The sequence below is a fragment of the Enhydra lutris genome, unplaced genomic scaffold (genome assembly GCF_002288905.1).
Source record: "Enhydra lutris kenyoni isolate GAN:26980312 unplaced genomic scaffold, ASM228890v2 scaffoldscaffold7, whole genome shotgun sequence".
Classification (NCBI taxonomy): Eukaryota; Metazoa; Chordata; class Mammalia; order Carnivora; family Mustelidae; genus Enhydra; species Enhydra lutris.
Window position 1 is genome coordinate 10,187,007 of NW_019154091.1, and position 18,312 is coordinate 10,205,318.

The 18,312-nt window shown below is 42.0% G+C and overlaps 1 protein-coding gene across 1 annotated transcript in view; it reads right to left on the reverse strand.

Moving 5' to 3' along the window:
* LOC111142217 (CASP2 and RIPK1 domain containing adaptor with death domain) overlaps positions 1–9,970 on the reverse strand; it is a 176,201-nt gene extending 166,231 nt beyond the window's left edge. Inside the window, exon 1 of the mRNA XM_022495247.1 lies at positions 9,673–9,970. Within this exon, the coding sequence (XP_022350955.1) occupies positions 9,673–9,970 (298 nt within the window). The remainder of the gene's footprint in view (positions 1–9,672) is intronic.
* Between the last annotated feature and the right edge of the window lie 8,342 nt (positions 9,971–18,312).

Sequence of the window (18,312 nt, forward strand, 5' to 3'; positions counted from 1 at the left end):
GCTGAATCTTGAGATGAGTCACAGCAGAGGAAATGGTCATCAGTGGCCAGAGATCTTCAGAGTTGCCTCATTCCTGCCTTACAGAGCCCAGACATTTTAGCAATTCCTTCAAGGTTGTGAACAGCCCTATATATGTTAGAGGAATTCCTATTTTTGCTTATGTTAGCAAGAAGTCTACTGCTTGAACCAAGGAGCCCATATACTCGCTGTTAGGCTGACTTACGTCTTCGAGTTTCCTCACCTGTGCAGTGGGGGGATCTCTGAGATCCCTTCCACCTCTAAGCTTCTACAGTTCTAACCCCAGGTCAGGTCCCAGCAGATGTGCTCGGCTGACTCTGCAGATCTCCGTAACAACGCAGTCATTACCACCCAGCAGCCATACACCTTATACACAAATGGTGGAGCTGAGAGATGCATTAAAAGTCTTATATTTAGGTTATGAAACCACAAAGCTCTCCTTTGCCACTTACTACATCTCAGCAGTATTATTTTGGTAACGGCGTCACCACGCTCTCTGCTATGGTGCTGAGCATAAATAGAACGTGAACATTTCCAGGAATTGTCAACTTGGCACTTCTTACAAGGAGTTAAGATTTCTTTTATAACATTAACAAAAATAAAGCCTAGGACTAACCTTCTTTTAGAGGTCACATTTCCTTCTCAATTAAAATTTACTATTTGGAAAAGTACAATGTACCCTTTTTTTCCTCTGGGGAAAAAGTCCTCCAAAGAATCATATACATACACTCCTTACTGTTCAAGCTGAGGAACAAGTATAAACACAGCTGCCTATTAAAATTAAGCAAAGGCAAACATTCCTGCAGCTAGCTACAACAACAGCCTACAAGTTTCAACTACACCCATAAAAAGAGAAAGCTACCTTGCTAAGTGCACGGTTAAACTCTTGTGAAGTTGTGCCACCGGAAGAGCTGGTTATTAGAACTGATGGCTTTCAGCTTTCGATAGGGAGATTTAACAGCTGCCAAAGTTGAACCTGATTCCAGCCCCAGGAGAGCCAATGCATTATCTCCTAATCACAGCCAAGAAGATTTAGTCTTTTTTCTACTCTCAAGAAGCAAGTTGGAATAGAAGCAACCCAAGGGTTCTGTTCCTTGACCCCAAATGGCCTCACATTAGACCTTGGCCCCCAAAAGAGAATTTTAAAAAAGAGATGGGGGAGAGACAGATACCAACCAGGACTTAGTCATCTGACAATAGGCAGGAAAGAGAAAGACAGGGAAGCCTCTTGGGCTGAATAACTGGGAGTGACTGAAGTAGGGGAAGGAAGACAATTAGGGGCTGGTAAATGATGAGTTCTGGAGCAGCCACGGGTTGTCAGAAGTAGGAGAGAAAGAAAAGCACACCTTGAAAATGTGTTTTCATAGGCTATGAATTAGTAGGCTCTGAAAACCTAAATTCCAAATTTGGCTTTCCTGGGTTGAATGACCCTGAACAAGCGACTGAACATCTCTGTGCTTCCATTTTCTCCTCTATGCAGTAACAGTAATAAGACCACCTGTCTCACCTAGACCAGTACCTGGCACAAAGTAAAGCCACCAATAAATACTGTGATAGTTATTTTATTGGCTAAGCCATCTTTAGTCTTCCCAACATTGTCTCTCTCCTCCTCTCATCCATCCTCCAGCCGTCTTCAACTGACTTTGTATCTGAGGGCTAGCATCCAACTCATTCTCCACTGGCAGGTTTATCTCCATTTGGACAACTTGATCTACAGAGCACCAAGTATTCCAGATGTTTGTAATTACCTAACAATGTAAAGAGGCAATGAAAATAATTCCCTCAAATCCAAATTTATCTGCTAATTCAAAACGCTCCAGTCAATGTTATTCTGTGACATCGAGCCTGTGTATCCCCAAAGAGCTCTAATGGATTTTAGTATTGGTAGCAGAGTCACACTTGTGTGGGGTCTGGGATTCTGGAACATTCTTGAGCAATAACATTCAAAGAATTAAAAACACTTGCGATTACAGAATCAAAACAAAACTACATATCCATCTGTATCTCCATTCCTACCACCTTTTGCTCTTCACTAGAAAACAAGAACAACTCTTCAAGCAAGTACACAACTCTGGGAAGCTCATCCTTGGGGAGCAACAAGTGACAAAGGAGCCATGCCCCTGATCAGCTGGTCAGAGTTCAAGGTTCCCAACCCTGGCTGCACTTTAAAATAACTTTATGAGGTGTTGGTGCATGTCTCTGTGCTTGCATGTGTGCCCGTGTGTGTGTGTGTGTGTGTGTGTATCTTAATACCACAGCCAGAATCACACCTCCACAGATTTTGGCATGAACTGGCCTGTGTCGAAGTCAAGGGATCAGTAGTTTTTTTAAAGCCAGCACTGAGAAAGACTAAGTGAAATCAACCACAAGAGTCAGTAGGGTGATTGATGTAGCCAAGTGGTGTGTACGTCCACCCAAGGAAGAAAAAAGTCACAGTGAGAATTTCTAAGAGAAAAGAACATTAAATCCATTTTTTAAAGTGAAATGGAAGCAACCCTACTGGAGAGAGGCCTGTCACATGGTTTGCTATTCCTAGAAAGAGCTACAATTAGCTGCCAACAGATGCATTATTTCATCAGTCCCATAAATACTTGATAAAAAAGTCTTCCGCTCTTCCTTTATGTCAGCCTTGCAGAAGCCGGGTGGGAGGAGGGGGGTCAGGCGGGACTCTTCTGATAAAATGCAGTACTAAACTATCAAAATTTCCTTTTAAATGATTAAAATTAGCATTAATAAAAATAAAATATTTTAGCAAAATCTTATCCCAGTATACCTCTAAAAGCCCTTGAAAATTTTCCTCTTCAAACAAACAAAAAAAGCATTAGTACAATTTTTTTAAAGCTTATTTCAATTATTAACGCTACAGCGTAATATAATTCCATTTCAAACCCAGTGGGAAGTCAAGATTGCATAGCAGAAGAAATCCTAAATCAAGAGTTGGGAGGCCTGGATTCTAGCTTGGCATTAAATTACATTAACTAGCTATGCAATCATGGACAAGTTGACTTAATCTCCATAGGTTTCAGCTTTTTCGGAGAAAAATTAGATGATCTGTGAGTCCCTCGTGGCCTAAAATTCTGGAATACCAGACTATGTCTCTGTCTTGCTGACTCTGAACATGTTTATAATTTAGAAACGTAAAATTAAATCATTCTGGCAATTCTACTATTAAATTTAACCAATTCCCAGCCACTGTGCATAATCTGAAGAAGCAAAACAATAAAGGACCTTGAATTTGGCACCCTTTTCTATCTGAACTAAAGCTGGAGCCTTCCTCCCCCAACTATGCAACCAGGGGCTCCTGCCCCAAACTCCTGTCTTTTTAAATGAGAAAATGCATAAAAAGCATCTTTACAATTTTTGCCACATCTTCATACCACTATTTTCATAGTATTTTTTTATGTGACTCATTTTTACCCAAATAAAAGCAATGTATTTTTAAAAGTAGCTTCATAAATGAAAACAGTTTTACTTGCCATAAAAGGAAGGAAACCATTAGACTAATGCAAGGGAAAGAAGGCAACACAACTCAACTCCAGCTAAATACTGTTGTCCACAGAAGGCTTTACGCGTAAGGAACTTTTCCAGTATCAAGGAGCTGCCAGTGTCAAGAAAGATGCTACAGCAAAGGGAAGCTTTCACCTGGAGGTCGTCACGATTGAAACAGAAAGAAACAGGAAATGACTCTCTCACTACGCGATTCACTCCCATAGCTGCATTTCATCTGAAATCATTTTAAGAACCACCCAGAATCATGGCTGTGCACACATCTCACATTTTGGGAAGCGCAGCAACAAGCGGTAGAGCCTGGGCCTTGGCTGACGTGCAGTGTGACTCCACTCTCCGTGAGGAAGGTTCTCCACACTGGGCTCTAGCCACACTGTCACGGAGGGCTCCCGCTGGAGCTCCTGGGCCTCTGCGGTCCCCTTTCTCTGAAACGCTCCTCCTCCAAGCATCCTCTCTGTTGCAGAGCTCGGGTCTGTGCTCTGCATCCCCAGGCAGAGAGGCTTTCTCTGACCACCCTGCACGATGTGCGAAGGCCTTCCTCACCATCAGCGCTAACTCTCACTCGTTTGCTTGTTGTCTGTCCCCATCAGACTACAGCATTCGGTAAACTCTAGAAGACAGGGGCTTTGTCTCCCCTGACATCCTAGCACCTGATGCCAATACTCAATATTTCTTCAATGAAAAATGAATCCCTTTGATTGATCTGGAGGGCTTTCACAGGTCCTTCTCATCTAGTGCCCATTATCGAGCTGCTCCCCGGGCAGTGTATGAGAAATCACACTGGGGCTCTCTGCAGCCCCTGCCCTTACCACAGGGAAGGGTCTCACCATGGACGCTGACCCACCACTCCCTCTTGAGCACACAGGATACCACAAAGTGAACTCTACCCAGCCACAGTGGAAGCGCCTGGAGAGACCACAAGCTGGATGAGGGGAGATCAACACCCAACTTATTATATGCAGAGTAGGGCCAATTCATGGTATGACTGGAGAATCCCAGGCTAGAAATCTCTCCAGTAAACCTATTACAATCCCCAAGATTGTTGCCATTATTGCTCAGTAACTTCAGATGCATCCAAGTATACATCTGAGAACTAGAAGAGATCTTGAGATAGTAGCTGATATGCATCTGCATGGTTACACAAGGCCAGCTCCAAAAGGAACAGCCTGAGCCCCGGAGCCCTTGGATAGAGGGGAAGCAGACCAGGCCTGCATCCTGAGCCATGGAGGGCAGCCAGTGTCAGGGCACAAGGTCCATGGTAAGGACCAGCTTAAGCTCAGGCAAAGCTGGAGCAAAGAGCCTCGGGAGGCTAGAGTGTTGAGGCATCTGATGCTAACATATGAGGCACCAAGCTGCGTTCCCAGACATCTGTCCTTCATCCTTGCCAGTGGCTAAGAGGACATAAAGCCAGACTCTAGCCTACAGAGGAGGGAGGAGGAAAAAACTCCCAAGCCTAACCTAAGACTGGAGTTAAAGGCAAAGTCACCAGGCTGACTGGTAAGTGAGAATCACAGCAGAGACCCGGTCCCACAAACAGGGCCAACACAGTGGAACAGGGAGTCCTGGGGCCCAGGAATCACTCCTACCAGAACTTAGGCTAAGTCCCACCAGCTGGTGAGACTTGGGCTCCCATAAACCTCTTTTCCAGATCCAGACTAGCTCAGGCACTAGGGAGAGCCTGCCAGCAGACAGGGCCCATAAGCAGCAGAAAGCCAGGCAGGCGGGCACCTGCTGCCTACACACAGACCCAGCGCTGTTCTCATCTCCTGAAAGACAGAACAGGAGCCCAGAGAGGACTGCCAGCTGATCTACTGTCTACTATGTGACCTTGGCCAGAAAGCCACACATTATGAAGTGTCCCTTCCACGGTGCCAAGCTGGCTTAAGTAATATTATTGCCAGAATTTCTCTTCTAAAATGTAAGAGTCCTCTTATATTTTAGAGGGTGAGAAAAACACAAAATCAATTATCCATTAACATCTTAGACTTTTTTTTTTTTTTAACATAAATAGGAAGGCCCATCAGTTAGGTAGACTCTGAAAGAAACAAAGGTATAAGGTGTTTTTTTATGTTTTGGGATTTCCTGGGAATAGGGTTTAAGAGACCAGAGAGGATTAAGATACAAGTGGATTCTTCTCTAATAAAAAGCAACTAACTAGAATCTGTCACCAAATAGGGCCTATTGAGACAACTCAAAATTTACAAGTGAAACGCAGAAATTAATAAGCAAAGAGGAAACCACGATTCTCTGAGAGGCCCAAAACAAGAACACTTCTTAATAAAATTAAATCAGTACATTCTTGGAGAAGTTTCAGCCTTTTGGCCAAAGAGAAAGCCATTCCTGCCCATTGGTTCTCAGACCTCCCAAGAAGGGACCATGAAACCTACATAAATTAATAAATAATGATAATCAAAACGAGTAAAAGATCAGACAAGGTTAATATATACACATAATATATAAGCACCATATCTTCCTACAGTTTAATTCCTCAAAATTCAAAAATGCCTTTACAAAAATTTAAATGGACTTTTTAAAAGCTTATTTAAATTACTCTTAAAACACTAGAGAAGCACAGAGTCCTGAGAAATAGACCTCTGCTTCCATCTGCATTTCGTACCGGAATATTAAACTGAAGGCATCTCAACTCTGAAACTCTTTCCAGCATTAAAAACAAAAAAACAAAAAAACAAAAAACCCCTTAGGTTTTCAATTAAGTCTCAATGAATTTTAGAATTAAAATATCACCATCAACTTAAATAAACACTGAAAGTTTAAGGTCCCAAATAAGAGAAGGATGTTAACTAAGATCTCCTTTAAAATGTATCATTTCCCAAATAATTAATTAATTTAATTAAATCTATCATTTCCTCCATCGCTTAGTCTCTCACACACATTATAATTTTTTTAAATTTATATCTTTATATATCTTCCTAAAACTTAAGGTATTGCAGATTTTCCATAAGTGGATTTTAAAAGTGATTTTTATGAGGGAGAAAACTACAAAGTGAAGAAGGGAATGATAAACTTCAAATTCAGGATTTACCAATAAGTAGGAGTTGGGGCTAAGGTAGGCCTGGGGAGGAACACCCAGGGTCCTCAAAGGCAATGGTAATTTTTTTTAAAAAAACTTAGTGATGGGGGGGGTGCCTGGGTGGCTCAGCCAGTTAAGTGTCTGCCTTTGGCTCAGGTCATCATCCCAGGGTCCTGGGATCGAGTCCCACATTAAGCTCCCTGCTTGGCCGGGAGTCTGCTTCTCCCTCTGCCTGCCACTCTCCTGCTTGTGCTCTCTCTCTGACAAATAAATAGATAAAATATTTTTTTAAAAAACTTAGTGATGGGGGGCACCTGGGTGGCTCAGTGGGTTAAAGCCTCTGCCTTCGGCTCAGGTCATGATCCCAGGGTCCTGGAATCAAGCCCCGCATCAGGCTCTCTGCTCAGCGGGGAGCCTGCTTCCTGCTCTCTCTCTCTGCCTGCCTCTCCGCCCACTGTGATCTCTGTCTGTCAAATAAATAAATAAAATCTTTAAAAAAAAAAAAAAAACAACTTAGTGATGGGGAGACAGGTGTTCCCTGCACCATTATTCCCCACACCTTACTTGTATTTTATAATCTTACTGAAAATACTCAATAATTAACAAAACTTATTTTATTTTTTTAATATTTTAAGTATATTTTTACTTAGCATATTTAATTTTTTTAAAGATTTTTATTTATTTATCTGACAGGCAGAGAGGCAGGCGGAGAGAGAGAGGTGTGGAAACAGGCTTCCCGCCGAGCAGAGAGCCTGATGTGGGGCTTGATCCTGGGATCATGACCTGAGCCGAAGGCAGAGACTTTAACCCACTGAGCCATCCAGGCGCCCCAACAAAACTTATTTTAAAAGTAAGTTTATGTTATTATCACTGCAAAAGGTATATAGAAAACATACGTAAATCAAACTCTCTCTTCAAAACATTTTTCAATAGCCGCGTTACTCCGACAAAAAGTAAAACAAGAGTACTTAAAATCTGTACGGTAACCAACCTATCCTTCCCTTTGAACACTTCCACAGAACTAACAAATCAGTATTTTTCACACAGACACACACTATTTTTTCTCATGTTTCACTGTTTCATTTTGTTTACTTTAAAAAACAACTAGTTTTCCCTCAACTTCTGTGTAACTTTCACTGTTTGGTTAAAAAAATCATAATTTTTTTCTCATTCTCTGAACAAATCTGAAAAAGCAAAAATGGGGGGTCATACCTCTACGAACAACGTACAACAGGACTAGTTACATCACCCAAAATGACTGTAAAATTAAATGAAATATTTTGGTAGTAACGGTGTTTTGATTCACTTCTTTTGTTTTTTTTCCTACTGTCTGGTGCCAAGAGGAATCTCGAGGTCAAATACCAGGAAAAGACACTGGGTACCCTAATACTTCTCTTAACCTGTCCCCAGTTCTACCTTATCTCTTCCGCTTTCAGGGAAATGGTAGAAATGTCTTAGCTCCTTTAGTTTGGATTTGTTCACACACCTGAAGTACTTAATTTTGGAAGGACACTCGAACTTGAGAATTCCTGGGGCCCTGAAAGGACAGCTATTTTCAATATTTCAAAAAGCCTAAAACACATTTACCTGTAATTCGGCCATGCTAGGAAATGAAAATGTGTTTGTTTTTTCCCTGCGATTTAACCAAGCTTTCCTAAGTTAAGGGGTTACCTCGTGCAGAGCAGATATCCAGACATCTGTCGTTAATAAAAACAAAAGGATTCATCATGATTAGTTAGCACTTGGGGTCTGAAAAATCATTCAAAATATAAGGTCCATAAAAAAAAAAAAACAAACCCAAAATGAAAACAAATATGAGGTTCCATGGGGCAAAAATAATAAAACTGGTCTTTTATTACTGGCATTTGTTTTCTAACCGGTTATGCTGGTATTTTTACAACCGCAACAACGAAGTCTGAGGACCACTGTCCCAGAGGAGTTCAACTGTCACTGCTTTCAGACACTCCGGAGCGTATTCATTTCCTAACTGCTCCAAATTTGCAAGTCAACTCGCAATTTTTTTACTTTTTTATTTTATGTCTTTTTAAATTTTATTTTTATTTATAGATGTTTTCTTCTTTTATTTATTTCTTTATTTTTAATTAATTAATTATTTTACCAACTCCGTTCTCTGCTCCTCCAACTTTGTAAGACAGTAACAGTCATGGAGTTGTTAAGAGGGAAAATGTTTCACATCACGTCTCCATCCTGCGACAAGCCAGGCTCATTGCACCGGGACTGTTTCTCTTCTCCATAGCTTCCAACATTCTTTTTTTTTTTTTTTTTTTAATGTGGAGTTTGTTGTTGTTGTTTTTTTTAAGATTTTATTTATTTATTTGACAGAGAGAGATCACAAGTAGGCAGAGAGAGAGGAGGAAGCAGGCTCCCTGCCGAGCAGAGAGCCCGATGCAGGGCTCGATCCCAGAACCCTGAGATCATGACCTGGGCTAAAGGCAGAGGCTTAACCCACTGAGCCACCCAGGCGCCCCATCCAACATTCTTTAAAGTCAAAATGCGACCCTCCCCAAACTACTAGTCCTATAACATTGAATGCTCTGGGTGTCTGAACAAAGCCAAATTAAAAAGACCGACTTGAAATCAATAACCTTTAAAAACTTACTTAACCAGCTTTCTAAATAATCCCCTTTGGCCGTGCTGGGTAGCCTAGGGAACAGGTGCAAGGCATGCCTTCCTAGAGGCTGTCTCCTCCTTCATGAAGCTGACCTTCTCCGGCCGGCCTCTCTGGCACCCCACAAATCGGTTACCAGTAAGCCTAATGCCTGCTTTCCCATCTGCACTTTCCAAATGGCGCCCAATGCCAAGGGCTGAGATATGACCTGGCTCTCAGATGAGAACATGCCTCCCCAGTGACTTGCCAACTTTCCCTGGAAGCATTTCTAAGTGTATTCCCTGACCTCCCACCTCACCCTCGGGATCATGGCTCATTCTTCCCTCCCTGCACTTCCTAATTCCACCTCCTCATCCTGTACCTCCAACGCCGCGGGCCTTCAGTCCAAACTCTTCCCGACTCTCAGCCTAAAACCCCAACTTCACATCCAAAGGACACAGTTTCAACAATTTTGCAGCTGGTTTGCAGTGATCTTTTTGAGGCCTACCTGCAGGCAGCTCAGTTACAGCTTCTTCCCTTGCCTTCTCCAGCTTCTCCCTAACCCAGGGAAATTCCTGCAGGGAATCTAGGAACACATCAAATGCTTTAGGACCTCTGGAAGGTAGGATATCCAGCAGCAGCATTGTTTTCCGGAGGCCTGTGGCTTGAGCTTTGATTTCTTGAACGTGGTTTTCTGTCAAGACCCCTTCCTGGTAAAGATACTGAAGAACCAGTCCCTCCACCAGGACCTCGGCGCCCAGCTCCAGCCGAAGGGAGCGAAGCACTTGCTTGTCTCTAGCCTCCATTTCTCCCTGGGAAGAGACAAAATAGGAGCTCAGATTACGGGGAGCTGACCAACCCCTAAACACAGCGTCCCACAGGCAATGCAAGATCCTTAAGGTCAGGTACCACTTTGAACCTCAGCAGAGTCCAGGCTATGGTGTTTAGTACACAGCTGTTAAGCCAAAGCAAATTAATTTTTGAATGTTTCCAAATATAATGAACCACCTGAATGTGAACCATCTTTTCTATTTTTGCTTTCCACACAATGGTTCCTAGCACCGTTCCTTGCTTGATAAAGAGATTTGGAAAAAACTGGGCCGCGGACCCTGCTTAAAAAGAAGCTATGATCTGAGAATTACAGAGCACCATTTCATTTTAACCTACTTAAAAAGAAACAGTGACTTTATTTTAACACAGCCTTCATCAGATACACCCCAATACCAGAGAAACGGTCAGCATGCATGCAGGTGCCCTTTCGACCGTCGGCATTTGCTGAACCTGCATAGCCATGGGAGTGGGCGCCAGAAACTGGTAAGTACCAGTAAGCTTGAGGTTCTCCTCCCTAAGAAAAAAGCCCTATAACCATCACCTCCAAGAAAAAATATTTATTCTGTGTGCCTCTCCAATAAACTTTATATATGGTCACAGACTCTACCGCTTCCCTCTAAGAATTCCGAATCTCTTTCACAACACTGCCCGTACTACATGTGTATGGGACATTTAAAGGGGATTTTTTTTTTCTTTACAAGAAAAAAATGTCCACACACCAGTCGTGGTCAGTAGCCAGGCACGATTTTAAGGCTTGTTTTCAAGACCACTGTGCGAGTTTGAAGGCGCTTGTGTGGAGGCTATGAAGGTAAAGAAAGGGGGTGGGGGGCAGATGGGGCTTCCGGGAACCCACAGAAAGTACAATCGGCCAGCGACCCGACCCCACTCCTTTGAGCAGCCCTCGGTGAAGTCTGGGAGGTGGCAGGTGAGGGGTAGGGTGTACACGTTGGGCCGCCAACGCCCATTTGGAACTTTTTATTCCCTGCCTCGCCAGCTGAAGTCCTGTTGTGTTACGAACAGGAAGAACTATGAGGGATTTTCGGGGCAATCTGACAATCTAAAAAGCGGGTGTTGGGGATGATTTCAGAGTGGACCGAAGGGGGAGCGGTCCCCACCCCCGCCCCATCCGTACCGCCACCCCAACCCGGGCCCGGCTCGGAAATGCGGCGAACAAGTTGGTGGGGGCGCCAGGGGGGAGCCACGCAGGGCCCAGGCCGCAGACGACACGGTGCGGGCCTTCGTGAAAAAATGGATACGGGGTTGCTGGTTTCCTGTTACTTACGTCTGCAAACACGTATATTTAAAAAAAAAGAGAAAGAAAGAAACCGCAACCGGAATCCAGAATGCTAAGTAACCTGTACCATAACCACCATCTTTGTTGAAGGCGAAAGCCCTCAACAGGAAGTGTTGTCGCCATCTTTATTGAGGGCAAAACACCGGAAGTGCTGTAGCCATCTTTATGGGAGGAGAGGAAACCCAGTGTCGAACTGAAGACTTTTCCGCCATGTTTGCTGTGGGTAAACAATATACTGGCCTAGAGAGGGAAAATAGTAGCATCACTTAGGGGGTTATCTAAGGAAAGAAGTATTTTAACACAGGAACTCCGCCACAGCCTTGCACACAACTGACATAATAGGTAGTCAGGTCTCAAAAGTCACCTTATCAGAGAACCCTTCCACAAGCACCCTATTTAAAACTGAAACATTCATCTCCTGCGCTCCCCCTCCCTTTACCAACTTTGTTTTTATCTGTAGCACGTAACACCATCTTATTAAAACTTTTACTGAATTATCTGCCATCTGCTTCCCTCCGCTAAAATGCAGGGTCGTTTATATCATTTTATATCACAGAGTTTCTACCAACAAAGTGATTACAAGTCCCTAAGTCAGGATTCAGTGGCAGCAACCAGCTAAATACTCTAGAAAGAAAAGGATTTGTCATGAGGAATTGAGGACATTCTTAGAAAGCCTGGAAGAGGCCTGGGCATCTGAGAATTGCTCCCTACACACCACCACCTAACTGACCACAATCGGCAAAGCCGAGTTGGGAAGCCACCACTCCACAGTCCCTACCTCTTCTCGACACTGACAGATCAAGTGACTGGACACTGAAACACTGCTGCAGAAAAACCAAGGTCTCCACAGCTGTATTTCCCAGCAGCATTAAAACAGCACCTCACTCTGTCTGTCAAATAAATAAATAAAATCTTTAAAAAAAAAAAAAAAACAAAAAAAAAACAGCACCTCAAATCTTACTCTGATGTATGCAGTTGGTGAAACCTATTTCGCACGTAGACCATGTGCAGCAAGGGTGTCTGGGGCATGTAGTTTGCAGTTTTCCAGCTTCCATAGTACAGAAAGACATTCTAAAAAGAGAACAGCTGTTACTGGGGAGTGACCTGCTGAGTTCACATTTTTCATTTGGAAGGCAAGACAAATGCATGTCCCAAATATGGAGACATATCAGAATATTAGAAGGAGGGTCATTCCTGAATTCCTTTATGAAATGAGGCAATCAATAAACACATTCATTGATTCACTTTTAAATCAATTGGGTGATATCTGCAGAAAGTCATACACCTCATAAAAATTGGTCGATGGTAACGGGAAAAATATCTCAAATATCATTATTTCTGTAAAGGCTTTCTTTTTTTTTTTTAATTTTTATTTATTTATTTATTTGACAGACAGAGATCACAAGTAGGCAGAGAGGCAGGCAGAGAGAGAGGAGAAAGCAGGCTCCCTGCTGAGCGGAAAGCCCGACGCAGGGCTCGATCCCTGGACCCTGAGATCATGACCTGAGCTGAAGGCAGAGGCTCAACCCACTGAGCCACCCAAGCGCCCCTGTAACGGCTTTCTTAACCAACACCTCTAGTGGAGGATGAAAGTATTTGTAAGCAAATTAATGGAAAGCAATTCTAAACCTCACTCCTCAAAACCTAATTTTTGTGACCAGTTTAATGTGTTACTACACCAATATACCATTTTATTATGCCAGTAGAGACATTTTTTTTACATGGGTGGCAAGTATTATTACTATTAGCATTTTATTTTTTTAATGATTTTATTCATTTGACAGAGAGAGTGCACAAGCAAGGGGAGTGGCAGGCAGAGGGTGAGGGAGAAGCGGGCTCCCCACTGAGCTAGGAGCCCAATGTGGGGCTTGATCCCTGGACCCTGGGATCATGACCCAAGCCAAAAGGCAGAAGCTTAACAGACTGAGTCACCCAGGCCCCTATTATTAGCATTTTACATATGTGAAGACTGTGGAATCAAAGTGGACAAATGTCTTGGCCAAAATTTCACAGCTAATATATATAGCAAAACCTGAATTCTAACCAGGTCCTTCCAATTTCATGCCCTTTCCAATACATAGTTTATCACACAGCCATGTGTGGTGAAGAGTCTGTTGTTGTTGTTGTTGTTTTTAAGATTTTTTATTTATTTATTTGACAGAGAGAGAGGTCACAAGTAGGTGGAGAGGCAGGCAGAGAAAGGGTGGGGGGGGAAGCAGGCTCCCTGCTGAGCAGAGAGCCTAATGTGGGCCTTGATCCCAGGACCCTGAGATCATGACCTGAGCTGAAGGCAGAGGCTTTAACCCACTGAGCCACCTGGGCACCCAAGAGTCTGTTGTTCTAATGACAGTCAAAACATTGGCAAATCATTCTGTTGCCACCTCCCACTTGATACTCCTGAGTTCCTAGTACTCTCTTCCCTCTCTTCCTCTTTTTTCTTTTTTCTCCTCTGGAACTGCTTTCCTTTCCTGGGCAAGATTTATCATTTGTATGTGGACAGGTATTAGCAACATTCTCTGCCTTCCTCTAGATAAAGTGCAGACCTCTTGCGATCCTAGCAATAGCTGAGATTACAGACTTTTGGGTGTTATTTTTCCAGCTATAAACTTTGGTAATTTTCAAACATTTACCAAAGTTGAAATATATGGCACAAAGCACATCCATATAAAACTACCTAGCTTAAAACACTTCCTAATGACTTGTCCTATTTGGAAAGGCCTGAGATCTTCTGGGAACTAGAAAGAGACATTGATGATGTCCAAGGAAGGTGGGGGGAACCAACAGTGAGTTCCATGAGAGTTCACAGAAGAGAAGAAAGGAGCGTAAGAGGCAGCAAGAGAAGAGTTAGTGCAGGAGCAGAGGGGCATGGAGTCCAGATGGGGAGTAACTTAAGAGGCTGGTTATTAAGGATCTGACTTAAATCCATAAGGTGAAGCCCCAATTGTTAAATTCCTCTTCCAATGGCAAATTTAGATGAGTGTTTATGGTGTCCCTAAGCGACTAGCCACCTGGCCACAGTCAGCTCACTGAGGGTCACCGTCCCACATTACCATACAATGATACTTTGGAGCAGCTCAACAAAGCTTTAGCTTCACTCATAAATGTCTAAAGCCAGGGGCCTGAAAAGTTGAGCACAGATCAGAATCACTATCACAGATGACTACGCCTCCACTGTGTTTCTTTCCTCTCTGTAGGCTGGAAATGTGCCCCCACAGAGGATTAAGCACCTGTTACCCAGTGGTAACAAATCTATTTTCAGGAAGGACAGATATTTTCCTTTTTCTCTTTCCCCTATGGTGTTTACTTGTGTCAAGTTGTATACCCATTGTTAGGTTGCAAAATAGAGAGCCGAAGAGAACAAATGTACTATTTTTCTGTCTTTCAGTTTGGTCTTTAGTTCTGCAAACTTGAAAACAAAAATCAAAGGAGTCAGACATTTTCCGTTCTTCCTGTTTCATGAATGTGGAAATTAAGCCATGGGGAAAAACAGATTCTTTTCAAGCATACTTGAAACAGTTACAGAAATAGATCATGAATTAAGTTACAAAGAAACGTTGATAAATTCCAAAAATCAACAGACTACAAACTATGTTCTCCACCATTTCACAGTAAAATTAGAAATTTTAACAAAAAGATAGTTTCAGTAATTCCCATAAGCTTAGAAACTAAATAAAATAACTCTTAAGGGGTGCCTGGGTGGCTCAATCCGTTAAGTGTCTGCCTTTGGCTCAGGTCATGATCCTTGGGTGGGGTCAGGCTCCCTGCTCAGCAGGGCATCTGCTTCTCCTTCTTCCTCTCCTTCTGCTCCTCGCCTGCTTGTGCTCTCGCTCTCTCTCTCTCTCTCTCTGTGTCAAATAAATAAAAAAATAAAATCTTTTTAAAAATAAAAAATAACTCTTAAATTCTTGATTAAAAAAAAAGTTACACAATTCTATTGGTACAGCCGTATGGAAAACAGTATGGAGATTCATAAAAAAAATTAAAAGTAGATCTGTCATATGATTCAGGAATCCCATTTCTGAGTATAGATCCAAAGGAAATTAAATCAGTATCCAAAACCAATATCTGAACTCCCATATTCATTGCAGAATTATACACAAAAGTCAAGATATGGAATCAACAAAAGTGTCCACTGGTAGATGAATGGATAAAAAAAATGAGCTTATATGTATATGTGCATATATAATTCTGAATATACATCTATTTGGCTATTAAGAAAATCAGACCTATTAGAACAATCACAACCCAAAACTCTGAAAACGCCGAATGCTGATAAAGACATTTAACAACAAGAGCTCTCATTCATTGCTACGATGGTAGAGCTATTTTGGGAGACAGTTTGGCAGTTTTTTACTAAACATAATATACTCTTATCCTATGAACCAGCAATTGTCTTCCTTGGCGTTTACTCAAAGGCGTCAAAAACATGTTCACACAAAAACCTGACACAAATGTTTATAGCAGCTTTGTTCATAATTGCCTAATTTGAAAGCAACTACAATGTCCTTCAGTAAGTGAATGGATATTTATACTGTCATACATATAGACAGTGGAATACTATTCATCCCTGAAAAAAGAAATGAGCTATAAGACATGAAAAGACATGGGGGAAACTTAAATGCATATTACTAAGAGAAAGAAGCCAATCAGAAAAGACTACACTGTATGCCCCAACTATATGACATTCTAGGAAAGGCAAAACTAGGGAGACAATAAAAAGCTCGGTAGTTGCCATGAGACTGGGAGGAGAGTATGAATAGGGAGTCACAGAGGATTTTTAGGGCAGTAAAAATACTCTGTGTGATATCATAATGGTGGATACATGTCATTATATATTCGTCCAAACCCAAAGAATGTAGAACAGCAAGCATGAACCCGAAAGTAAATTATAAACTTTGGATGATTATGATGTGTCAATATAGGGTCATCAATTGTAACAAATATTACATTATCCTCTGCTAGAGGATGTTGCTAATGAGGAAGTCTGTACACGTGTGGGGCAGGGCATATATGGCAAATCTCTATACCTTTTCTTCAATTTTGCTGTGAACCTTAAACTGCTCTAAAAAAAATAGTTTTAGAGGGAGAGAGAGAGAGAGAGAGAGACAGAGAGAGAAGGAAATCTTGTTATACACTACAACGTGGATGAACACAGAGGGTATTACGCTAAGCAAAGCAAGCCAGATACAGAAAGACAAATACTGCATAATCGCACTTAACATGTGAAATCTGAAAAAGTAAAACTCACAGAAGCAGAAAGTATAACGATGGTTGCCAGGGTTTGGGGGTGGGGAAAATGGGGAAATGTTGGCCAAAGGCTACAAAGTTTGAGCTATGCAGGATGGGTAAGTTCCGGGTCTCTAATGTAGAGTACGGTGGCTATCATTAATAGCATGTTGCATCCTTGAAATCTGCTAAAAGAGTAGATCTTAAATGTTCTCACCTCACATAAAAAAATGGTAGCTATATTAAGGATAGCTATGTTAATAAGCTTGACTGTGGAAAACAATTTGTAATGTATACATATATCAAAAAAATCACATGTACTGGCATAAATATAAACAACTTTTATTCTTCAATTATATCTCAGTAAAGCTGGGTACAAAAAGTCACACACTTCTGACCAATAGAGTATAGAAAGGGGTAAAAAAAAAAAAGCTTTATAGGAGAGAAATCCGGCAGACACTACCTGGGCCAAATGATTGACGTTAACATCACCAGAAATAAATCATATTGACATCATGTGCCCAGATATGATGTGACCAGAAGAGCTATCTGTGCTATCCTTCCCCAAAATTCTTAATCCCAGTCTTTTCATGAGGAAAAATCAGACGAACCCAAATTGAGAGACCTTCCACAAAATATCTGACAATTTCTATTAAAAAGTGTCCAAGTCATGAAACGGTCACAAACCTGAGAAGACTAAGGAGATCTGACAACTAAAGGAAAGGACAAAGAAAGGAATAGAAGAGAGGAGGAAAGAAGTAGAAGAGGAAGATGGCAAAGGATATGCCCATGTCAGGTAGCTATGAAGACTTCTGGACCTGAATCCTTATCCCCCATTTGACATTTGCTGTTTTCTGAGCATGCAGTAGGAGTCTCACGTAGCTTTTCTTCCCCGTACTCTCCCATTCCCAAAAAGACTTAGGGACAGAATTTGTTAAAGGAAATACAGACCTCTATCTCTGTAACTGTAAATCCTAAAACTATACTTGGAATGTGCAGCCATGAATATTCCCTCTTTCTGTATAACTCCTGATAAAGGGATTATGCTGTAAACAATATTACCTGAATCATGTGTGCTAATTAATTTTTCTCTACTAAGTTACGAATTCTAATGATTCCTTAAGTTCTTCTAATATTTTGTTTTGCTCTCAGGTCACTTATTGCTTATTGTAAAAATTCTGGGAGAGTTTGTAAAAACCCGAGTGATAAATCTTTTAAAAGAGCCAAAGATGGGCACCTGGGTGGCTCAGTGGGTTAAAGCTTCTGCCTTTGACTACTGGGTATTTACCCCAAAGATACAGATGTAGTGAAAAGAAGGGCCATCTGTACCCCAATGTTTATAGCAGAAATGGCCACGGTTGCCAAACTATGGAAAGAACCAAGATGCCCTTCAACGGACGAATGGATAAGGAAGATGTGGTCCGTATACACTATGGAGTATTATGCCTCCATCAGAAAGGATGAATACCCAACTTCTGTAGCAACATGGACGGGACTGGAAGAGATTATGTTGAGCGAAATAAATCAATCAGAGAGAGTCAAGTATCATATGGTTTCACTTATTTGTGGAGCATAACAAATAACATGGAGGACATAGGGAGATGGAGAGGAGATGGGAGTTGAGGGAAATTGGAAGGGGAGGTGAACCATGAGAGACTATGGACTCTGAAAAACAATCTGAGGGTTTTGACGGGGCGGGGGGTGGGAGGTTGGGGGAGCCAGGTGGAGGGTATTAAGGAGGGCACGTATTGCATGGAGCACTGGGTGTGGTGCAAAAATAATGAACTCTGTTATGCT